The 25,668-nt window shown below is 35.9% G+C and overlaps 1 protein-coding gene across 3 annotated transcripts in view; it reads right to left on the bottom strand.

Annotated features, from left to right (window-relative positions):
• Positions 1-5,747: 5,747 nt before the first annotated feature.
• The window catches only part of TNPO1 (transportin 1), a 99,883-nt gene continuing 79,962 nt past the window's right edge, over positions 5,748-25,668 (bottom strand). For all 3 annotated transcript variants that reach the window (XM_055421879.2, XM_055421880.2, XM_055421881.2), the window contains exons 16-25: positions 23,741-23,848; positions 23,451-23,609; positions 23,281-23,368; positions 20,745-20,843; positions 20,454-20,549; positions 17,590-17,665; positions 16,609-16,708; positions 13,597-13,671; positions 12,473-12,614; positions 5,748-11,406 (exon numbers count right to left, since the gene is read on the bottom strand). In XM_055421879.2, coding sequence (XP_055277854.1) covers positions 12,507-12,614; positions 13,597-13,671; positions 16,609-16,708; positions 17,590-17,665; positions 20,454-20,549; positions 20,745-20,843; positions 23,281-23,368; positions 23,451-23,609; positions 23,741-23,848 — 909 coding nt within the window. In that variant the 3' untranslated portion in view covers positions 5,748-11,406; positions 12,473-12,506. The remainder of the gene's footprint in view (positions 11,407-12,472; positions 12,615-13,596; positions 13,672-16,608; positions 16,709-17,589; positions 17,666-20,453; positions 20,550-20,744; positions 20,844-23,280; positions 23,369-23,450; positions 23,610-23,740; positions 23,849-25,668) is intronic.

Raw genomic sequence — 25,668 nt, 5'->3', positions numbered from 1 at the left:
ATGAATGGCTAAAGATGGGTTAAATATTGTTCTTTACTTAAATGTGTAGTAAAGAAATATGACATTAATATGAATTAAAATGGATAACTGATGGATCAAGTGTATTATGCATTTTTGAGTAAGGACGGTATAGACATTGATAAGTAGTAGCCCATTATTGAGGAGAAGGCAATGGCAACCCACTCCAGTACTCTTGCCTGGACAATCACATGGACGGAGGAGCCTGGTGGGCTTCTGTCCATGGGGTTGCTAAGAGTCGGACATGACTGAGCGACTTCACTTTCACTTTTCACTTTCATGCATTGGAGAAGGAAATGGCAACCCACTCCAGTGTTCTTGCCTGGAGAATCCCAGGGACAGGGGAGCCTGGTGGGCTGCCGTCTATGGGGTTGCACAGAGTTGGACACAACTGAAGCGACTTAGCAGCAGCAAAGGATACCTAGTATCTTCATTTGTTTATGAGCTATCATATCAGTTAAGTATTTAGGGGATCATTTGTAGGTCAAAGAATGTATATATTTCTAATTTTGGTGTTTTTAAATTGTCCTTCATATTACACTGATTTACATTCCTGCTAGCAGAGTACATCATGCAAAATGCTGGGCTGGATGAAGCACAAGCTGGAATCAAGATTGCCAGGAAAAATATCAATAACCTCAGATATGCAGATGATACCGCCACCCTAACAGCAGAAAGTGAACTAAAGAGTCTCTTGATGAAAGTTAAAGAGGAGAGTGAAAAAGTTGGCTTAAAGCTCAACATTCAGAAAACAAAGATCATGGCATCTGGTCCCATCACTTAATGGCAAATAGATGGGGAAAGAATGGAAACAGTGATAGACTTTACTTTTTGGGCTCCAAAATCACTGCAAATGGTGACTGCAGCCATGAAATGAAAAGATGCTTGCTCCTTGGAAGAAAAGCTATGACCAACTTAGACAGCATATTGAAATGCAGAGACATTACTTTGCCAACAAAGGTCCGTCTAGTCAAAGCTATGGCTTTTCCAGTAGTCATGTAGGGATGTGAAAGTTGGACTATAAAGAAATCTGAGTGCCAAAGAATTGATGCTTTTGAACTGTGGTGTTGGAGAAGACTCCCGAGAGTCCCTTGGACTGCAAGGAGATCCAACCAGTCCATCCTAAAGGAAATCAGTCCTGAATATTCATTGGAAGGACTGATGCTGAAGCTGATACTCCAATACTTTGGCCACCTGATACAAAGAACTGACTCATTTGAAAAGAACCTGATGCTGGGAAAGGTTGAAGGTGGGATAAGAGGTCGACAGAGGATGAGATGGTTGGATGACATCACCGACTCAATCGACATGAGTTTAAGCAAGCTCTGGGAGTTGGTGATGGACAGGGAGACCTCGTGTGCTGCAATCCATGGGGTCGCAAAGTGTCGCAAAGAGTCAGACACGACTGAGCGACTGAACTGAACTGAGCAATGTATGAATTCCTGTTACCATGTTCCCTAGGTGTGTTGTAAGCCTTTCTGACTCTAGTCAATGTGAAAGCAATCTAAGGTTATATTTTCTGTGAACTCAATATTCTTTGCGTATTTTCTATTGTTTTCTGACTTGTAGGAACTCTTTAAGGAAATTAATCATTTTCTGTAAAAGGAGATGCATTTGGTGGCTTCCCTGGGGTGGCTCAGAGGTAAAGAATCCACCTGCCAGTGCAGGAGACCTGGGTTCACTCCCTGGGTCAGGAGGAGCCCCTGGAGAAGGAAATGGCAACCCACTCCAGTATTCTTGCCTGGGAAATTCCATGAACAGAGTGACTGAAGGGTTACAGTCCATGGGGTCGCAAAGAGTCAGACACAACTTAGTGACTAAAGAACAAGAACTTTTAGTATGAGGTTGAAGTAGGAATCTAACTTTTTTTAATGAATGCCTACCTGGTTTTCCAGCACTTGTCAAATAACCCTTCTTTTTCCACCCCCGTTACGTGCCATATCCTAGTTTCATGTGAAGCATTTAGGCATTTCTGGTCTTAGTTCTTTTAAGCCGCCTATACCTGAATCAGTTCGTTTTAATTCCTGTAGCCATAATTTAAAAAAAAAAACACACACACGTTTGGGACTGTCCCACCCTCATTACCTGTTTTTCACAATTTTTCTGCCTTCTCTTTTTCATATAAATTCTAAAATAACCTTGTCTAGTAACAAAAACTGTTGTTAGTCTTTGGGGATGTTTTAAATTTCAAATTTCAACACTACATGCTGGTAATCACTTAGGGGATCTATCAACTCTTGCCTGTTCACGCTTCAAAAGCTTCCACATTTCTTAAACGATCCAGATTTTAGAAAACAACAAAGCTATTTCACATGGCCTTGAGGAAAAAGGAAGCCTATGGTCTCTCAACCCTTCCAGAGGGAGGGAAGATAGCTCTCATTCTGATTCTTCTACAGCCATAAAAAAAATCTGCCAAAACAAATGACCTCCATGATGCTAAATCACATCAGAACATCAGGCTTCTATTGCTTTTTACTGAAGCCTTAAGACTTCATTGTTGGAGTTTCATGTTTAGTCCTTGCATCTTTCCTTTTTCCTGTTCTCAGATGACATTTATTCAATCTCATGGTTTAAAGCACATTTACACACTTTCAATTTTGTCTACAGCCAGGTTATCTCCCCTGAACTCAACTACCTACTCTTCTCTTTATAGATGGCTCAAACCAAATGTTAAGATAGTCCATATTTCAGTTAACATTTCCATCCCTCTAGCTGCTCAGGTCAAACCCAAAACCATAAGAGTCATCCTTAGTTTCTTTCCTCAAACCCATTTCTAGGATGTTTGCAAATCATGAATCCTTAGTCACTTAGCCGTATTCGACTCTTTGTGACCCTATGGACTATAGCCCTCTAGGCTCTTCTGTCCATGGGATTCTCCAGGCAAGAATACTGGAGTGGGTTGCCATTTCCTTCTCTAGGGGATCTTCCCGACCCAAGCATCAAACCTGGGTCTCCTGCATTACAGGCAGATTCTTTGGCATCTGAGCCACCAGGGAAGCCCATCTTTACCCTACAATGCTCCTTTAATTTTACTCAAGGGCAAAACCAACATACAAAACATTTTACTGTCTCAAGACATTTGTCCTTATTGTTACTTTTGTTAGGGGAAACACTTGACTGAAACCGCGCACCCTGGCCGGGCACCATAGTAACCATTTGCGTGAGTTATTTTACAACAGGAGGTGCTGGTAAGGAACACGGAACTAATAAGCCACAGAAGGAGATGCCACGTTCTTACCAACGTCCCACAATCCTTCTCGGCTGGGCAATGCACATGCCACTAGTTAGGACCCTGAGTCAGTGTGATTGGCCGGGCAAATCTGCAAACCATAAAACTATGAGCCACATGGCAGAGCAGTCCTCCTGGGTTCCCTTACCCTGCTGCTCTCCGCCCAAGTACCCCTTCCCAATAAAGTCTCTCTTACTTTGTCATGTCTCTCCAAAGACAATTCATTTCTGAATGTTAGATGTCTAAAAGCCCCCTTTTGGGCCCTGGAAGGGGTCCTACATCCTTCAGACTTTACCTGAGAGTTTACCCCAGACATCCATAGCTTTACTCCCAAGTTTTTGCTCAAATGACACCCCCTTCAGACCTTCCTCTGTTCACTCACCCCATTGAATTCTCCTCCACCATCACTTTCCATCTCACTGGCACCTGCCACCAGGCAACACGGACTCATTTGAAAAGACCCTGATGCTGGGAAAGATTGAAGGCGGGAGAAGGGGTTGACAGAAGATGAGATGGTTGGATGGCATCACCGACTGGACAGGAGTTTGAGTAGGCTCTGGGAGTTGGTGATGGACAGGGAGGCCTGGCGTGCTGCAGGTCAGTCGGACACGACTGAGCGACTGAAGTTACTTATTCACCTTGCTGTAATAGAACGTAAGCTCTGTAAGACTGTGTCTGTGACATAAGTCTCGGATATTTAGATATGTAATGTGAAAATGATCTTGTATATAAGATTTCCTAAAAACAAAATTATAAAATCATGCTATTTAAATCACAATTTACAGCACAGATGGTAACACTCACTGAAGTTGCTGAGTGTGAAAATTAGTAAAAGTTTCTATGAGAGAGACCTCCTTGTGACATGGAAATTCCGGAAAAGTTGCTGCAGATGTAAGCATTTAAGCATAGGGGCATTAATCTATCTCCAGGAGTGAAAAATGAGAAATAACTTCTGGAATGTCCAACAATAAGGTTGTGTAAATTATTTATAGAAGATGGTATAGCTATCATGCATATTCAGAGGCAAGTTCATTATTCATGTGTGCACACAAAGATCAAGTCATTGTATCACTGGGGAGTTGCATGAAATTCATTTAAAACTGTTCAGCTGTTTTTCTTAAAACTGTTTAATGAAGTTCTTCAAAAGGTCACATAAACTTGAAAAGGAATACTTTGTATAAAATTTCAATTGTCAGAACAAAATGGCTGTAATATGCATAGAAATGAATTACACTAATAACTGACACAAAATCTTAAAGGTTCTTAGTATAAGAATTTTCTGGTATTACTTTTCCCAATGATTTAGAAATTGGGTTGTATTTCTAAACTGTAATTTGCAAATTGTGTTGAACACTGGAGATCTATGAGGATGATTCAGCAGGTTCTTTTACATCAGGTCAGCACAAGACTGACGGCAGCTTCTGTGTTCACCAGAGCAGTAAGGAAGTCCAACCTCAGAGCTGTGAGGTTCACCTGCTACTTTCCCAATCATTCCTAAAGAATCCCATGTAATGCAAATGACTGGAATCAGGTTGATAACGAACTCATTAAAAGATAAAAAACACCCATCTGTAACAGTAAGTATAAAGTGAAAGCATCTTAAAAGTTGTACTTCAGTTTCATTACAATATTAAAGATTTACAAAAGATTTCTAGATTCAGGCACATTTTAAGATGTAGCAGCAAATCAGAATGATGAAAAACTTAAGGACTGGGCTGGTTTTATCTTCTTCCACAACCTCAGTCCTGGAATCTTTCCAGATGTTTTAGAACAGCTTGAGAGCCAGACGTCATTCCCTCCCCCTCTTCCCCAGCGTAAGTAAGGCATCTCAGTGTTTTCATTGACAGGTGACAGAAGGAAAAAAAAATCCCAAGTCTCATTTCTCTTAAGTTTTCTGGGTTGCACTAATCTAACCTCAGGCACTTTTGCTTGCTCTAAATCTTTAAAAAAAAAAAAAGCACTTGACAGTTATGTACACATTTCCTCTGAAATAATTATATTTTTAATTAATAACATGCAACTATAATAACGAGTCACAACCTTAGGAGGAAAACTACTGCTTTTGTAAACATTTCCAAAATTACAAGTCTTTTTCTGGAGGATGACCAGAAAGCATAAATAGGCCACACATTCATACACATTCATGCAATCTTTCCTTTTCAATGTTTTATTCATGACTTCACTGAGTTTTAATCTTTTTTATTTTTTTTGCAGAGCATCTTTTCTTCCTCCCCATTGGAAGCTGAACCTAGAATCAACTCTGTAGAAATACATCAATAATAGAAGTTAAATGTGGGGAAAATAGTTTTTTTTACTATACAACTAATACTCAATTTAAAAAAATAGATGGCGTCAAACAACAGTGTACTAAAGTGTAAGCTAAAAAAAGGCCCCTCAAAACAAAAAACAAGGAACACAAGACCTGTCTGGACCCAAAATGGGGGGGGGAAGTGGGGGAAGAAAGCTCATTTCCTGTCATTAAAAATCAGAGTGAAACATCTATAGTTAAACAACTTTATTAACATAGTCAAGCAGTGATTAACATTCACATCTATTATGTCACATCATACAAATGTAAATACAAAATTACTACAGTACAATATATATTCTCTGCATGATCCAAAATATTTGGTGGCCCCAAAAAACTCTCTTTAAAATTCAGCAGCTTATCAAAAATTAAAACCGTATTCTATTTAAAATGAAGATCTGTTAGCACAGAGTTTGACTTCAAGAAATATCAATTTAGTACAGTTTGAGAAGTTGCAGGAGGATATGTTTGAAGGACACATTCTAACATAGTGTGGCAGGTACAAGAAACATCAGATTTAAAGCTTTTAAGCATAACTCATACAACCTAAGTTGTCAGCAGAAAGATCCAGTTATTTATAACTAAAGCTATAACTACTAAATTATTGCACCCAATATTAACATGAATATTAAGTGTAAAACTGTTTTATAATATGAAGTCATTAACCACATTTAAACATCTTTCACAGATGATAATCTATTAAGTAAAATTACTTATACAGTATTGTCTTATTATTATCTCCAATCTTAATTTGGTTATATATCCACAGAGGAACAACAATGAGGCAATATGGGGAAAGAACAGCAGAACCCCTTTATGAGGCTGGTATTGGGAAGGAAATCAACACTGCCTTATAGGCTAACCATGTTATAGCAAGCTTTTAGGAAGATAATTGGACTTGCAAAATAGCTAATTGTGAAAAATACCAAGCCATCTTCAAGGGAATTCCATGGTAGATGAACAAAAATAGTAATAAAAGGGAAAAATCCTATTTTCCTAGTTAGTGATACAATGCTTGGCAAATAGTTTTGGTTTGACTTTAAAATGTACAAGAGGTGAAAAATACAATCACCACTTTAACTTCCCTCAAAATCATGCACACATTTAAAAAAAATAAAAACAATACATTCTGGGATATAAATCACAATAAACATGTATACCTTAAAATTAATAAGCATAATAATTAGGCATAAAGATAAAGAACCCCTCACATATACCAATGGGGGAAGATCTAAGTAAGACTGAAAAAATTAGTCACAAGTCACCTGCAAAGTGTACAAGTGAAAGAAAATTTTAAATAAAACTGAATTTTTAAGAGGCATTCGAAGTATCTCTATATTTAATACAGTATGACTAAGTACTAAGGAAGTATATAATGCATTTGCATGGTATTACTAGATAGTATTGTTAAACAGCTCTTTACTGATCTGACTTTTAGTCTAGATTTTAGGCCCTTAACCTGAAGACCATAGTTTGTGTCAAGATTTCAATGCCTGCATTGCAGTAACAGTACTAGTAGTGACAGTTAAGTTTTTCCCCCTTGTAATATTTGCAAAAATAATTCAATAAGCGAAGCTCCGTGTAGTTTAAAGGACTACTAAAGAAAAGATTTAAACTGCAGTTATGCATGATACACTCTTCTCTTGGGAAGAATGTTTTTGCACCGTTATCTGTTAATACATTCAATATGAATAATATAGATGAACTATATGGAGCAAAAAAACCTACTTTTTTCTTTATGGCAAAGGATTTAAGTTAAATTCAGACCAAAAGAATTAAGACATAATTAGTTTAGTTCTGGCATTTCAGCTATATGCAGGGTAATTTAATACACGACAGAAAATTTTCCACTCTACTATCTTAAAAAGAGTTTGGAGAAAAGGAGAACCAAACTGAATTCACTTTCAAGGTAAACCTGCATGTCAAAAGGGCTCGCCAGGAAGGACGTATACTGCCATGGTCTGCTAGACTAAGAATTAGAAAATCAGACTAAATGGAAAGATTCTTCATGAAATACACTAAAAAAAACAAAAACAAAGAATGTAAGTATGATGACCCTTTATAAGCATGTGTCACCAAAGAAAGAAGGATACAAGAGTATTCACCTGAGATAAAACTTGTATCTGAATATTTTATAACTGAGTAGACAAAGCATTTCAATAGAGGAAAGTCAGTTGAGATTATTTTAAAATATACATCTGATCCTATTTTACAATATATGCAATTTAAGCAATTCAGATCAATGAAAAAGTCTTAACAAAAAAAATCACAGTGTTTATCAATGTTAATTACAAAATGTATGCTACTTATTTTGTTTTTAAGATGTAATGGCTTGGTTAAGTGTTTTAAAATCTATTCTTCTGAAATCTAACTTGCGTCACAAAATCAAGTAGCAATAATGTAAAGCATCAGAACTGGCTCTTAAAGATTATTTACATGTTGATTATTTGGAAAATAACCAACCAAAAAATATAAAAAAGTGTGATTTTTTTTTACACAGTATGAAGTTATTAAAGAGATTAGACAATACAAAAGCAAAATTCTTTCCTGAATAAATGAATATCTGTGGCACTAAGTTCACTTACTAATGGACTGTAACATGAAACTGCCAAACATGCATTTAAACTATATTAAATACACTTTCTGTTTCCAACTTAGGTTGATCAGCAGCTTTTGTTCTGTTAGAATCCTTCAAAGAGAGAAGCTCAAACAGGAAAAAGAAGGCATATATAAAACAGTAAACACTGACCTCCTGAGGTTCCTACAACATAAAAATATTCAAGTAGAAAATCTACATCACTTAGCAGCGGCTATTTCTGTAGTTGAGCACACTAACAGCACTTTAGTGTGTAAGGAGCAGATGAAGTAAGCCGTGCTTGAAGCATGCCAAGAGGCAGAAACACTGGAATGTAACACAGACAAACTCACAATTTCATAGACATTCAGTCAACATTCAAAACTATTAAGACTACACCACAAGAATTAAGTTGCTTTATATATATATATTTATATATATCCCATGATGTATTAAGTTTTATCAGAATAAATGCTAAATCAGAGCTTACCTCAAAAGATAACTTAAACTTAAATGGCTTCTGCAAATTCCTATGTTATACTATGTATCTGAAATACAATTAGGAAGAAACTATAACCTCAAGGTGGGGGGGAAAAACCCCAAAGTCCAACCCCATCTCAGGTTGCAGTCTATGTATTTATATGTTGTATTTTTAAATTAAATTTCCTTTTAATTTAAAAACACACTGACTACAAAAAAGGGGCACGACTTGTTATATATCTAATTAGTAATTAATTTTTCCACTCAATAGGTAACAATAATGCGTTTCAGTCAATAATTGTCAATCACAGGTCCAGATAACTTTATTGAAGACTGTTTTTGTATGTTTTAAAAGAGTTCTTGAGAATTTTGTCTTTTCTCTCAATTTAAAATCTTTACTACTTATTCCTGAATATGAAAATATCTCCCATATTAAAAAGTTTTGGAGAACTACAGATCACTAGAAGTTGAGGATAAAACAGCTACCCTAATCAGGTTTTAAACACTAAATAGGAAGCACATCTTGAGCTCCCAATGAGGCAATGGTACTAAAAAGCAAAATGCTACATACCCTTTGGATCCAACTTATGATTAAAAACAACTGGACACTAAAAATACGATTTAATTTCAGGCTCTACAGACTGAAATTTGCAAAGCCAAAGTAGAGAAAAGAAGGTGAAAGAACATGTTAAAAAAAATACATACACACACACAACAAAAACCTTTCTGCATGCTACCATGCATTTGAATTTTTTTGAAACGGTATTTATAAATTCACACACATACAGCTCAAACTTCAGTGCAATGGCTGTATCATTCAACACCTTTAGAGGAATAGAACCATGCAAAGAGGAGCAACTGCTTACAAAAATGGTTATTCAGTATTTATTCTGCAATGCAAAGGTGACAAACTAAAATATAAAAAGGTTGTTATGGCTTAACATTTTTGTTGCAGATTAAATATGCAGCATTGAAAAATGGAAAGGTGTGGCTTCATCTCTGACCAGCAGAGTTAAAAAGAAAAATCTCTCCATTTTCCTTCATCATCATGGGATACACTGTTCAGGCAATCCAAATTAATAAAGACTTGCACTTCCATATGGACACAAGATCAAGTGTACCAGTTAGATTTTCACATTCACAGTATATAAGAAAATACACATGGAAGGAAAAGTAAAGGGTTAACTTAACAAGGATTTATTCACAGGAATACATGTAAGTAGAGAAAAATAACAGAAAAGCTAAACAAATGAAATGAAGAGGATCCAAACCAACTTTCACTCTGTAGCTTTTTACTTGCACCCCGTGTGCATGTTTCTAGGGCACAGAGGGCCACCAACATGCGCCAATACAGTGTAGGAACCCTGCATTACATCCATTAACTTAAACATATCTTTAAGATCATGCTTTGAACAAAAAAAAGAAAGCTTAGAAGGCAATATGTTGAGTGGGAATAAACATTGAAATATAGCAATCATGTCTTCAACTTCTACAATTGTCTTTATGTGCCAACTAACATTTATGCAGCCTCTTACAGATCTTTTACCATGTAATTTACGTTTTAGAGAAGTTTTGATAAAATCACTAGTAGTATATAACCATGCAGAAAGCACATCACACTGACAGCACAGAGGCAAAGATTTTGCACAGGTATATCAGCTTTCCACATTGTGCAGGTTACACACAATACAATACCAATCTTATTCCTAACAGGTCCTAAAAAGATTATTTCAAGGCCTAGCTGTAAACTACAGTACTTTATATCTATATTCTTAATAAAAATAAAATTCACAAATCTTAAAAAGGAATTTTAAATGCAGGGCTATATTGAATCGGTAAACTGCAACACAAACTGGCGCAACAGAGGTAACTGAATACCAATCTCACTCCATGTGATGCAAGCATGCTACTTCCCACTAATTTAAAGTACTTTCAATCACTATGAGCCAGAACGCATGCCTGAACCTTAAACTGCACTTTAAAAAGAACAATATCTTGGCCTAGAAATTAAATCTAATGATGTACAACCATCAAATTATATCCACTACGTTTATGTCTTAATGAAAAATCAAGATGCCAATCTTTAGTTCGATATGTCCAGCCCCATTTATTCCTCCCTCCCTGCCCACCCCACAAAGGTAAAAGGAGTGACTCATTTGGCATTTCACAGGGTGCTTCATTGTTTAAATTTGTTCTGTTTTATTTCCAACTTTTTGGGGTACCTTAAATTGTAACTTCCAAGAACCTGCTTCTACTATGGGTAGGCAAGCTGATTTTAACTCTATTAGCTTTCATTTGTGTAGTTCTTCATCAGCATGCAAAAAACAAGGCCCCATCATGTGGGAAATTTTATAAAACCTTTTAAATTAAAAAACCAAAAACAAAAAAAAGAACCCTTTACTGTTTCTAATCCCCATTCTTAGGTTTCCTTTATTGTGCGCTATAGAATTTTTCTTCTTTCTTATCCCTATGCATCATTTATATGGTTCTTGTTTTGGTACAATTCCCCATAATATTCCAGAATGTACTGTTTTGTGAGTAGATAGGTTTTTTTTTTTGCTTCTTCACATCCAGTGCAGAGTTGTAATTGGAGACAGATTTCCACCCACAAAGGCTCCAGATGTTAAAACGTTTCCCAACATCGACTTAATACAGTGACGGCAACACCTCCCTCCCGCCCCTCCCAGTAGGGTTGGGATTGTACTGTATTCCCTACTGGTTTACCCTTCCCCCCTGTAAAGGGTAACATTTTCCCTGGGTGCAGAGGCTCCCTCATAGTCTCCAAGACTGAAGGACCTGTAAGAAAACAAAACAATTTTATACTTAAAATTGTTTCTTTTGTAAGACCAGTGGAACATAAAATTAATCAAGTAACAATACATCTCTAAAGAACATGAAAAACTGGACAAATTGCCCAAGATCATGCTAGTCAGTAAAGCCATGTTGCTTCCTTCTCCTATGGCTCTCAACTGTCTCTTGCATCAGATACAGAAAGTGATCTGAGGCATAGAGAGGCGTGCAGCACTTTAAACAGACGAAATATGGCTTGTAGGATGATACGAGTCTGATTCTTAATCCCTATTTGTACAATGGATCTCAATGGAAGCTGTTATTTCTTGAATTAAAACATTATCACCCATATTTCTAATATTTATAAAAGAGCCAACTTAGTGTGTCAGGCAATATACTAAGTCCTGGCACCACATATAGCACAGTATTTAATCCTCAAAATAACCTAATGAGGGAACTAAGGCTAAAAATACCAGAATTGTTAGTTTGACTTAGGTCAGAAAAACTCAAAGAACAAGAGTCCAGGTGGATTTACCTCTTTACCACCCCAAATCAAAAATGAATCTTTCAATAAACAAACAAACAAAAACAGTGCTGGGCACAAGGTAGGGACTCAATAAAATATGAAGAATATTGAGTAAGTATTTTTACTGAGACCAAATTGAGTTCCAGTTCTACTTGGGTTTTCCCTAAAGCTCACAACACAGAAAGCTCTTGATATATAAAAGACTATATTTAAAACTAAAACCATCTCTACTCTGTCATTGAATGTTGGTGATCTCTTACAGGGCAAAAATTAAGAAAAGGGCAGGTTGAAATTTAACTTGCGTACCAACTTGGATTTCTTTCTAAGAGGATTCAAAGTGGAACCATGCATTTTATCTTGCTTTGCTGGTTCATAAATAAATAAATCTGTAGATGTCACGTAAGTCAATTTTAAGTCAAATGTAATATGAGACTCCTCTCAACCTCTGCGGAAAACAAACAGCTTTTATTTTATTCAGTAGTTCTAGATTGAAGTCCCAACTTAAGTTTTTCCATCCTGAAAAATCCCAAATTTCTTACAACTTACCCTAATTTTGGGACTGCAGCTTAAGTATATGAGATTAAACACCATAAAAAGCTGCAAGACGCTCTTTTAAGGGAAGCGGAAACTGGTCAGAGAAACGCCTCCAATTTTCATCTCCAACTTGATTTTTAAATCCATGAAGGATCTGCAAAAAGTAAATAGTCATTAAATAATCAGTAACAAAAGAGGAACTCATATCTGCATAGCTTCTGAAATCAAGCACTACTGATTATTCTAAAATTTTATTCTCAAACTTTGTTGAAATCTGTATCATTCCATGTTGTGCCCAAAAGCAGCTCATAGGATAGATATGCTGCACACTTTGCTTTGAGAAGGTTAGAATTCAGTTAAGTGTCCTAGAAAAAGAAGTACTAGTAACTCTGCCAAAATAGTAATGAAAAGCAAGCATAAAGGTATAGAATTCACCCAAGGGATTAAAATTTTTATGCTGTATTTTCAAATTGAAAATGTACAAAGCTTTGGGTTCATGGCTGCAACTACACAGTTCACTGCTGAGGGGTGACTAGAATTAACCCAAGCGGGCATTATGGAAACAGACAGCTTTAACCCTTGCTGTGGCCACTAAGCCTGGCTTTGCTCAACAGACCGTTTATCATACTCCAATCTTAGTCAGTCATTTTTGAAAATACGTGCTAGTTTGCATGGGCCTTCCTGGTGGCTCAGATGCTAAAGAATCTGCCTGCAATGCAAGAGACCAAGGTTTGATCCCTGGGTTGGGAAGATCCCCTGGAGAAGAGAATGGCAACCTACTCCAGTATTCCTGAAGAATTCCATGGACAGAGGAGCCTGGCAAGGCGACAGGTTGCAAAGGGTCGAACACAACCGGGCAACTAACAAACTACTTATTTAGTATAGTTGGGATAATGGGTCTACATGAATCAGTGGTACTGCTTGAGCAAACATTTTAAAAGTATGTGCTCTATTGATACAAAGTCACTATTGTATATCAAGAAAAGAAAGTCACCTTCTCTACCAAAACAAAGGTTACTTAGTCTACCAATACTGACTCAGAGAGTCTAAGTCTCATATGAAATAAAAACATAATTTACTTCCCAACTAGGACTGCGACAGTTATAAGATATGCATCATAAAGACTTTTTAGTTACCTTACAGAACATGTCTCTCAGATCATCTTTTGGATTAATCCATGATGCAACAGCATCACAAAAAAATATAAAATCCTGTAACAAGCAAGAAATACATCTTATATTGATACTATATTTGTCAAACACAACAAAAGACATATGTAAACCTCAGAATATATACCAAGAGAATCCTAGGTTAAAAAAAAAAATTAACAGCTATGATAAGGAATTGTAAGTGATTTATTAATGGTTGTCCTTAAGACTCCACCTTATCAAGGAATCTCTAACTCATACAGTTTATATTAGAATTTAGTGCCTTCCTGTATTTCATTTTAGATTACAGAACAAAACCCCAGTCTAGTAAATGTATAGCATCAGCAAAGACTGAAAGCATCAAATAAGCATCAGTTCAAAAAAACCTTCATTTATAGAATTAAAGAATTCTATAAATTCAGTAATTTTACAGTTTTGATTGGCTGAGAAATAATTTTAAGCTAATTAAATATACATCAAATAAATCCAATTTAAAGGATATGAAAATTAATAGGCCTAAGTTTCAACATCCATCTTCAGGCAGAAATGTAAATGAAATGACCATTAAGTTAGAACAAAAATTATGCAGTTAACAATAGCACCTAATCCAACTCAACTCAGACAAACAAAAAAACTCCCAATGCTCAGACAGTTATTTAAAAGACAATCAGGTTATTCTCACTAAAAGAACAAGATAAACCAAGATAACCCTTGAAATACTTAAGTACTTTTCAATCTCAACTATCTTACTGAAACAGTTCAACATACAAAATATTGCTGGTGGTGTGAGATATCGACTACTTCAAATTTTACTATTAAATTCAAAATATGCACATAAAACACATATTTAGGCAAATAAAATGCATGTGCCTAAAATCTATGGTTTATTCAAATTATGATTCCTATGTCTTCCCAGTATCGAAACCTGATGTTAAAAACTTAAATTATATAATCATGCAAAATTTGTAATTGGTAGTGATTTCATGACTATACACGTGTTACTTTCGTGTTCTTAAACGTTAATCCAAAAAGCAAAACAACAACCAAAAATCCCTATAGGAAAATGCTCCTTCTTAATATGGTATACACTACCTCTCAGATACCTCTAAAACATATTTAAAGCGACAGAAAGTTCCTAAGCTTTGGGAAAAAACCAAGAAACTCAAGGCCAGAAGGTTATTTCACTGCTAGTGAAATTAGCTAAAATATTTTATTTTCCAGTTCTACTTTGTGTACGTGGTTCAATGCCTATTTTCTACGCATCAATTAAAAAATGTTCAAAGGACCAATCTTTTAAAAGTGAAAGGTTTTCTTGAAAACCCTTCTTACACTTTCTTTTCCTTATTATTTGTATCTGCTGAGGAATACCTAAAGCCCACAGCCTGTATTTTGTTGATTTCATATATCTGGTGTCAATCAACAAGTTCCTTTACATTTTATGTGTAAGTTGAGAAACCTGTATACAGGTCAGGAAGCAACAGTTAGAACTGGACATGGAACAATCGACTGGTTCCAAATAGGAAAAGGAGTGCGTCAAGGCTGTATATTGTCACCTTGCTTATTTAACTTCTATGCAGAGTACATCATGAGGAACACTGGGCTGGAAGAAGCACAAGCTGGAATCAAGATTGCTGGGAGAAATATCAATAACCTCAGATATGCAGATGACACCACCCTTATGGCAGAAAGTGAAGAGGAACTCAAAAGCCTCTTGATGAAAGTGAAAGAGGAGAGTGAAAAGGTTGGCTTGAAGCTCAACATTCAGAAAACAAAGATCATGGCATCTGGTCCCATCACTTCATGGGAAATAGATGGAAAAACAGTGGAAACAGTGTCAGACTTTTATTTTTTTGGGCTCCAAAATCACTGCAGATGCTGATTGCAGCCAGGAAATTAAAAGACGCTTACTCCTTGGAAGGAAAGTTATGACCAACCTCGATAGTATATTAAAAAGCAGAGACATTACTTGGCCAACAAAGGTCCATCTAGTCAAGGCTATGGTTTTTCCTGTGGTCATGTATGGATGTGAGAGTTGGACTGTGAAGAAAGCTGATCGCCGAAAAATTGATGCTTTTGAACTGTGGTGTTGGAGAAGACTCTTGAGAGTCCCTTGTACCGCAAGGAGATCCAACCAGTCCATTCTAAGTGAGATCGATCCTGGGTGTTCATTGGAAGGACTGATGGCTAAAGCTGAAACTGCAATACTTTGGCCACCTCATGTTATGAGTTGACTCACTGGAAAAGACTCTGATGCTGGGAAAGGTTGGGGGCGGGAGGAGAAGGGGACGACAGAGAATGAGATGGCTGGATGGCATCACCGACTCTGTGGACATGAGTTTGAGTGAACTCCGGGAGTTGGTGATGGACAGGGAGGCCTGGCGTGCTGTGATTCATGGGGTCGCAGAGAGTCGGACACGACTGAGCGACTGAACTGAACTGAATCCAGAGGTTTGATCATATTCATGTTTGGTATTGTTGCCACATAATTCTTTAAATGCTAAAGATGTCTAAATATAATCTGAACTAGTATAGGAAACAAAGTAAGCATAATAAATCAAAGTTAAAGCAGTTATAATGGTTGACTCAGTACTCTATTTTATTTACTAAATAAGAGAAAGAGTATCCTACTATTTAATCATTCTCTTAAGTACAGAGAGCCTTAAACTCAGGAAATTTACATTCACTGCTTTAGGAAGCATTTGCAAAGTAAATAAATGAGATCTAAATGTGGATGAAAGAACCTTTGGCTTAATTCAAGTCAAGAATATAACTTTTATTCTTCTAATCTGTTATTATTATAAGCCACAACAGAAAAAAATTTAAAAAATAAAAATAGATATTATCAATTCAAGGTATTAGGAAATATACATTGAAAACACGTTTTCAGTATCTTCAGTAAAAATAGGTAATATTTTCATAATTATAGTTTAAAAATACCCCCCCTCCTTTAAAGTTTAATAATTCAGAACATTAAAAATTAAAACCTTATGAACATCTTACTTGGATTACTCCACTGGGATTCACACTGATCATGGTACAAATCCCACGAAATGCTGAATCCTTTTCCTCATTGTCCCTTATGTTTCTCAGAGAGGTGCACCTATTAAATTATAGAACTGAGTTTAGCATTTAAGTAAAAAGTAGGTTCAACTACAATTCTAATGGACAGTATTTAATGGAATAAGCACCAGAGTAGAGATAATGTTTATATTCAAAGAATTTTTATAAAGCTTAAGCTTCTCATACTATATTATGTTAGGCCCATCTAGTCTCAATACAGTGAAAACCTTCAAATTAACAATTCTTACCAACAGACTGCATCTAAGTAATAACAACTGATTTTAATCTCCCATTTACACTATTAATTAGCTTGAGCCAAGAGTAAATTATCAATTTTTAAAACTGTATTATTACTTGTATTCCATTAAACACTACTAAAAATGACTTGAATTGAAAGACTGTCAATTGAAAGAAGCAGAACATAGGATATACTGCCACAATAGAAACTATTACTATACAACTTATGGTGTAGATGTTTAATTTTTACATTAACAAGCAAATAAGATTTTTATACATAACAAATTTAAACATGTATTTCTTAATGCAATCCAAATTTTCAAATTAATTTTAAAAAGAAAACATAATGCAGAAACCTAAAATTTATAGAATTTGCATGCATCTTTATTTTACTGGTGGATATTTAAATGCTTTTTATGTATAATCAAGCTTTTTAACACAGCAAGCATGTGACAATCTTATCCCATGCATCAATTAGTCGTTAGCCACAACATAAAATAAATATACATGACGATGCTACCGAAAACCTCACAAACCCGATAGGACAAGATTAGTCACATGGTTGGCAATGATTAAGGATTGTGATTTTTGTAACCAACTGAAAATATATCTAAAAGTGAGATAGAAAGAGAAAGAAAGAGTGAAGAAAAATGAATTAAAAAAAAAAGATTGAATAATACACACCAGGGTCTTATAAACTGCTGTAGCATGGGGGCCACCTCTTGAGGACAAACGTAACCAAGACGACCAATTGTTATTGCTAAGGTAACGCAATCACGGTTATACACCACCAAACGCCAACCAAGACATGAGCAAATGAGGGGGAAGGAGAAAAAATAAAGAAAAAACAACAAATAACTCAGAAACAGAAACCAACAGAATTTGTGTATGATAATAAACATAAGATTTCACCAGTGCTGTTTATTACCACCCCCTATAATAAGGGGCAGCAACATATATGGCATACTCTTGGAAAAAGAAAAACAAAAGGAATTAAAAAAATTTTAAAGATTGAGAGAACACCAAAAACCATGATGAACTGCTTTTCTCGCTCAATCAAGTGTTTATTCTGTTAATAAAAATGATGAGCGGATTAGATAGATATAGATTCTTCCTTTAAAGTCAGTTAAAATTCCAGAGTTTAATAAGGAAATCTAGCCCCCCCTCCAAGAAATAATGGTAAATGTAAAATGATTACATTTCTGAATTGTCTGCTCAAACATATGTCTCAGAAGTTAAAACCTTTCTCACTTCTTCATACTACTTTTTTAAAAGTGATTTTTATTCTTTGCAATTATCTAGGAATTTAATCAAAATTTTGGTATATTTTTGGTTTGTTTGCCAACATTTCCAAAATAAGCCAGTGGACCATTTTTGGCCTGACATCAAAATCAACTATCAAATTTTAGGTGTTACGGTACATACTAAATAAATGGATTGGAAAATTGCTGTGCTATGGTAAAAATCCCATTCCAAAAAAACCTCTGATGGTAATAATAACAATTCTAATTTCAAGCCCTATTTGACAAAAAGAAAATTTAGTCCACTGTAATGGCATGTGATATGTGGACCAAAGGAACAAATATTTTGTCCTTGTTATGAAATGCACAGCACAAAATGATAGATAATAAAACACATGATTACATGCTGATATTTTATTTTAAAAAATCTGAAGTGGGAATCAATCAAATATAAATTCACCATCAAAATTCAGTTAAGTAGAGCTAAAACAAGTGCAACTCAGAACTGCATTCTGCAGTTCAAAGGTACATACATATAAATACATTTATACACAATGGGAAAAAAAATACAAACAGAAAACAAACCATGAGGTGCTTTAATGGTGTTCTCTCAAAAACTTACAGGTTAACCTTTCATAAAAAAAGGGTGGGGGGGGTAAAGAAAAATGTTTAAGGATTACTTGAAGCAAACTACACAGATAATACTAAAATCCAGCAGATTCATATGAAGCAAGAGAAAGAAAACCTATGTTCAAAAGACACAAACTATGCAACATTCTCATTAAACAGGCAAGTATGAACAATCCAATGAAACATGCGATAAAGCAGATGATGGTCCACTGAAAAAGTTCAGTGTAGGATATACTAATTAGAAAAAAAGCAAGTAACTGCAAACACTAAGGAATTGACTTTATGAAATATTAAGATAATGGTATTAATAATTAAGTTGCTAAATCTACAGATATTACCCACAGACAATTTTATTTTAATAATTAATCTCTCCTTTGGGTAAGGAATAAGAGAAACATTTTCTGCAGTCACTTGCGATAAGAGTAATCCAGTGAATCCCAAGTGTATTTCTTAATGGTACAAATTCAATCCATCAACTTGAAAGGCATTATCAACTACCTCTTGATTTACTTAGGGTAGATTCATACTTAGAATATGATCTTATAAATAAAGCCAATTTGTTCAAGGAACTATATAGCCAATCCACCAGCTGATATCCCACAAGAAACTTTAATATACATTACACTCAACATTTATTTGCAGTTATGCATTCACATTTAAAAATAACTAAGAAGTTTTTTAATGTTCAACAGTAATTTTATAATGGCAAGTGTTTCAAATCTGAATGTCATGTATAGGTACTGCATTCTAAAGAGATAAACACCTGACAAGATTTCATAACTATCCTACACATAGGTTTTTGTGCTTTTTAGCAGGAAAATCTAATTCACTTTAACATACAAACAGTACCCATACAGTCAAACAGCCATATAACTGTTTCATAATTAAAAGACTTCCTTCCATACCAATAATCACATTAGGATATAATAAACTTTCTACAATTAAAAACCATAAAATTAAAATACCTTTGAAGGTAAATTTATTTAGAAAAACTTATTTAAATCTTTGTCCAGTATTTTGGTAAGGCATTCATTGACTACGACTATACTGCTGGAACTGTCTTAGTATATGAAGAAAAAGACATGCCTGATTAAAAACAAAATTCATACTTTAAAAAATCATCAGCAAAAAGTCAGGCAGAACAAGAAGAAATCACCCTGCAATGTGTTCTATAGTATGGAAGGTATTCTTTAATATAAACATGCTCTCTATAAATGCAAAAGAGAAACAAGCCTTCTGAATAAAAATCCCACAAGATACTGCTCAAGTTCCCAATTTGAAGAAAAGTGTACAACAAAATACGTATGCCATTATTAACAGACTAACTATGACAATACAATCTATTTTGGGCTACGTCTTTACATATTAAAAAAAAATTCTCCCCAGCTAGCAGTTACTCTGAATTAATGAAAAATTCATACAGTTATCTGAGCTGGGGTCCATTTTAGGGAGTATTAAAACACTGTAGCAGAGGAAAAAGTGTTTTTTGGAAAGTTTCTGGAAACTGGCTATGGAATGAAGCTCAAACAGTTCATTTCATGACTGAGAATCCCAAACAGCCATTAATTAATAAGCTGGGTTTCTAAAGCTAGCTTTGCTTTGGTTTCTCTACGCATAACTTAAAATGACAAGGCAGACCGTTTTCTCTTCACCGTTAACAGTTCAGTCGTATGGTACCTGTGTTCTCTAACAACGTCTTTGGTGTGTTGGGTCTGTTAATGATTTCTACAAGCTGGTGCAACACCATAGGAATGTAAGGCTGCATCTCTATACCTAGATCATCCCCGAGAGAGAAAACAAAAAAAGAAACATTTCATTGTTAAAATATCAATGGAAAATATGTGGCCCCCTTTACTGAGATATGTTATATATTTATATAGGTAAAGTTCATTAGAAAAAGGCAATTACAAAAATATTAAGTTATCTAAAAATTTTTATGCTTGTAAACAGGGGTGGGGGGAATCTTACCCATTTGAATGGAGATCTCTCCAATTGCCCATGTGGCATTATTGCAGACTGAAATGAATTCGGGATTGAGGTTGGTTCCCAATATTGGCATGAAATCGGCTAGGAAAAAAAAAAAAAAAAAGCTCGTTTTGTGCTTTAAAGGGAATCTACCAGATGGAAACTGAAACCCAGGCAAAATATAACCTTTAAAAAAACAAAGTGTTGGCAATAAATATCTTAAGAAAATGTAGGAGGAAATATCTGGCCACTGAACTTTCATGTGAAATAGCCCCAGTTTGGTTTCATTTTAAGTATCATTAAAAAGAGTTGGTCAGAGTAATTTCTCTTGTTAAATATTTCACTTTAAAAGTGAAAATATGATACAACAGGACATTCTTTAAAGCTGTTTCTTCACACACAAAGAATTTTTTAAATCAATGATTTTGGCTTTTATAGTAACGTTTACTCTAATGTCAGATTGTGGTCTCTGAGTATCACCTTCCATTTAAAAGGAAAAACAGAATGTTAGGAGTTCATACTGACACTCAAATAACTAACACAAACACAAACTAAACTCTTGAAATATAATACAGGACTTGTGCAAGATGCTGGAAATCAATTCGTTCCTTTCAAAACAGGTAAACAAAGAGAAACAAACAAGTAATAATCCTGTCTCTTCTATATGATTTGTCAGTCAGTCACTCAGTCATGTTCAAATCTCTGTGACCCCATGGACTACAGCCTACCAGGCTCCTCTGTCCATAGGATTTTTAAGGCAAGAATGCTGGAGTGGATTGCCATTCCCTTCTCCAGAGGATCTTCCCCACACGAGGACTGAACCTGGGTCGCCTGCATTACAGGCAAATTCTTTACCATCTGAGCCACCTATGGGCAATGATTTATTGATATGTGAAATATCTCTACATATGTATTCTCTCTACTGAATGAAAAATTAGAATATCATTTTTTAATCCCTAATAAACCAGTTGATTTCACAATTTCTCAGTCTCAGCAATACTGATAATCTGGGTCAGATTATTCTATTATAGGGGGTTGTCTCATGTATTATAGGATATTTAGAAACATCCTTCGCCCCTACCCACCAGACACCAGTAACACCTCCCCTGTGTTACAGTGTCTCCAGATATTGCCAAACTGCTCTTGAGAAACACTAATCTAGAAAATAATCCACAGTTTGTAACACTAAAAACAGAGAACAACCAGACACTGTGTATCTCTTGAAGAAGGCACATGACCTATAAAGTCTTTAAAAAAAAAAAAAGAAAAAAGTCTTTTTGTACAAATTTAAACTCAAAAACTTCTACCAGGTGGAAAGTATCTGCAGAACAAGGTTTTCCATAAAACAATAATTAATCACAATTTCATTTAGAGTAGGGAGGCTTAAACTTGATGCCTTACTTTAATACATCATAATTAATGTTATTATTCAAGTTCAGAAACACATTACTGAAAAATACAACTGGCAATTGAGTGAAGGCCAAAAGATACAACCTTTTGGTTCTAAAAAAAGTTCGGTTCTGGGGGTTGTAGTATATCATAGTATGACTACAGTTAATAGTGTATATGTGTGTGTTCAGTCACGTCCAACTCTTCGTGACCCCGTGGACTGTAGGGCCACCAGGCTCCTCTGTCTATGAGATTTTCCTGGAAAGAATACTGGAGTGGGTTGCCATTTCCTTCTCCAGGGGATCTTCCCAACCCAGGGATAGAATCTATGTTTCCTACCTACATCCTCTGCATTGGCAAGTAAATTCCTTATCACTGAGCCACCTAGGAAGTTCACAGTTAACAATATTGTATTGTTTATTTGAAAGTTCCTAAGAAAGTAGATCTTAAAAGTTCTCATCCCACACACAAAAAAGTCTTGATATATGTCAATTACATCTTAAAAAAAACTGGAGGGGGGCCTCCGAAAGCACACTGTATCAAATGAAAAAAAAATTTAACATGAATATTTTTAAAAAAGATCAAATGATGGGATATAGAAATGAAGAAAATTAACCAAAACTTGATTTAATCTATGGTTCTGACAGCAATTCAGGTTACATTATTCAAGCAATTGTTTATTATCTTCACAAAAGGCTAAAACAAACACCATGCCACTAAAACAGGGGAAAAAAATTCATTTACTTCTAAGAAAATGGAAATTTCCTATAGTTTATGCTGGTTTATCATGAGAAAACTTGATTATTATTTCTGGGTACCTCTACCAAAAAAAGGCCATTCAAGAAGAATCTATGAACTAGCATACAGGACCAAGGTTCACAGGTGGGCATGTTCCTTACTCTAAAGCAACACTTTTCCAACTTTTCTTCAGCCACATGAACACCTAATGAGCCGCTGAAATGATGGTGAATTCAAGGAAACAAGAGAATAGGGGTTTCCAAACCACCTGCTTCAATCAGAGTAGATTTAACCAGTAAAATGTACATTAATACATGTCAGGATTTCATCAGACTTCAGTTTAATAATGAAAACCACAGCTGATGAAAAATAATGTTAAAAACCACATCACGGCAATAGAAAATATTCATACCTATACAAGGTTTAACATGCTGAAAGCAAGCTTTTGTCAGGTCACCTAGTAGGGCAAAGGAACTCTGTCGAACCTCTGGCATTTTATCCTGTGAGAAAGAAGCAGAAATTAATCCCAATGTGACACAGAGAACCAAAAGTTTCTATTCCTTTTAATTCAGTAAATCTCACCTGCATGCACTGATACATTAGTGTTAGAATGTTACTTCGTGCTACCAGCTGTTCAATGTTGCCTCCAAGTCCTTCAGCCAGGCCACTGAGTAAATCAAGGGCCACTATCATAAAATCTTTATCTGGAGCCTCATATTGATCTGGTTGAGCATTGTTCAGCTGAAATTACACACAATTTTTTGAAAACTTACTTTAAACCAATTACTGAGAAAGTTTATACATTATGCCTATCCTTAGAAAAATGTTTCTGATGCCAACAAGGGAGAGATATAAAAAACTTTTTTAAATACCATGGCTTGTGCAAGAGTCTTCTGCACTAGGTTTACACAACGCTGATATACAGGTTCACAGTACGGAAGGAAGCCAGACTGCAGAGCTGTGGCAACTGAAGACAGGCACTAGAAAGGATAAAGCAGATGTATGTAACATTTCCAGGTATAATTATGATTATGTTAAATGCTTGAAAGTGTACTCAATAAAATCCTGGGCATTTCTACTCTTCTGTAGTACAGCAGTTTTATCTTTTCAAACCTCTCTTTTGGATGCGGTTGTTGCTGCTAAGTTTACTAGCTGGTCAAGGAAGGTTTCCTCAGGAAAAAAACGTTAAGGTTTCTATAATGAACATTATCTTTCAGGAACAAATTTCAGTATTACGTATTCCTATTTTTTTCCCTCAAATATGAGAGATATACTTAACTTCCCATCTGGGTCAATAATGTGGGTAGATCTCAGAATGTGGGCACATTCTGAGCCTTGCCTGGAAGTAAATATATTTAGCTATAATTCTTATTCTGTTGGGCCCAGAATTACCCATTGCTCTTTGTCACAGAATTTTTTACTTTGCTGGGTAGGGACCATTCAAGCAGAAGTGGTGACCCCTGAAATAACAGGGGAGACTAGAATGACTGATCTGGCTCTATCAAAATCAATTCATCCAGATTTAAGTTACCACATTTGAGAGTGCGTTCAGCTATTTGAAAAGCATATAAACGGGGTGGGGAGCTGTTTTAAAAAAGTATTTAAATACATGAAAAACAAAACCTCAAACTATAGAGAAAAGGTATCAATGCTATTTCACATGTATATGAGTATGTATATGCATAAACAATCAGTTCAGTTCAGTCGCTCAGTCGTGTCCAACTCTTTGTGACCCCATGAATCACAGCACGCCAGGCCTCCCTGTCCATCACCAACTCCCGCAGTTCACTCAAATCCACCTCCATCGAGTTGGTGATGCCGTCCAGCCATCTCATCCTCCGTCGTCCCCTTCTTCTCCTGCCCCCAATCCCTCCCAGCATCAGAGTCTTTTCCAGTGAGTCAACTCGTCGCATGAGGTGGCCAAAGTATTGGAGCTTCAGCTTTAGCATCAGTCCTTCCAATGAACACCCAGGACTGATCTCCTATAGAATGGACTGGTTGGATCTCCTTGCAGTCCAAGGGACTCTCAAGAGTCTTCTCCAACACCACAGATCAAAAGCATCAATTCTTTGGCAATCGGCTTTCTTCACAGTCCAACTCTCACATCCATACGTGACCACTGGAAAAACCATAGCCTTGACTAGACGGACCTTGGTTGGCAAAGTAATGTCTCTGCTTTTTAATATGCTATCTAGGTTGGTCATAACTTTCCTTCCAAGGAGTAAGCGTCTTTTAATGTCATGGCTGCAATCACCATCCGAAGTGATTTTGGAGCCCCCAAAAATAAAGTCTGACACTGTTTCCACTGTTTCCCCATCTATTTCCCATGAAGTGATGGGACCAGATGCCATGATCTTTGTTTTCTGAATGTTGAGCTTCAACCCAACCTTTTCACTCTCCTCTTTCACTTTCATCAAGAGGCTTTTGAGTTCCTCTTCACTTTCTGCCATAAGGGTGGTGTCATCTGCATATCTGAGGTTATTTTCTCCCGGCAATCTTGATTCCAGCTTGTGCTTCTTCCAGCCCAGAGTAAGAATGTACATGATGTACTCTGCATGTAAGTTAAATAAGCAGGGTGACAACATACAACCTTGATGAACTCCTTTTCCTATTTGGAACCAGTCTGTTGTTCGATGTCCAGTTCTAACTGTTGCTTCCTGACCTGCATATAGGTTTCACAAGAGGCAGGTCAGGTGATCTGCCTATTCCCATCTCTTTCAGAATTTTCCACAGTTTGTTGTGATCCACACAGTCAAAGGCTTTGGCATAGTCAATGAAGCAGAAATAGATGTTTTTCTGG

This window comes from Moschus berezovskii, chromosome 18 (genome assembly GCF_049115385.1).
Source record: "Moschus berezovskii isolate FMDL1 chromosome 18, NW_MosBer_1.0, whole genome shotgun sequence".
Classification (NCBI taxonomy): Eukaryota; Metazoa; Chordata; class Mammalia; order Artiodactyla; family Moschidae; genus Moschus; species Moschus berezovskii.
This window is presented reverse-complemented; position numbering and strand designations above follow the sequence as displayed.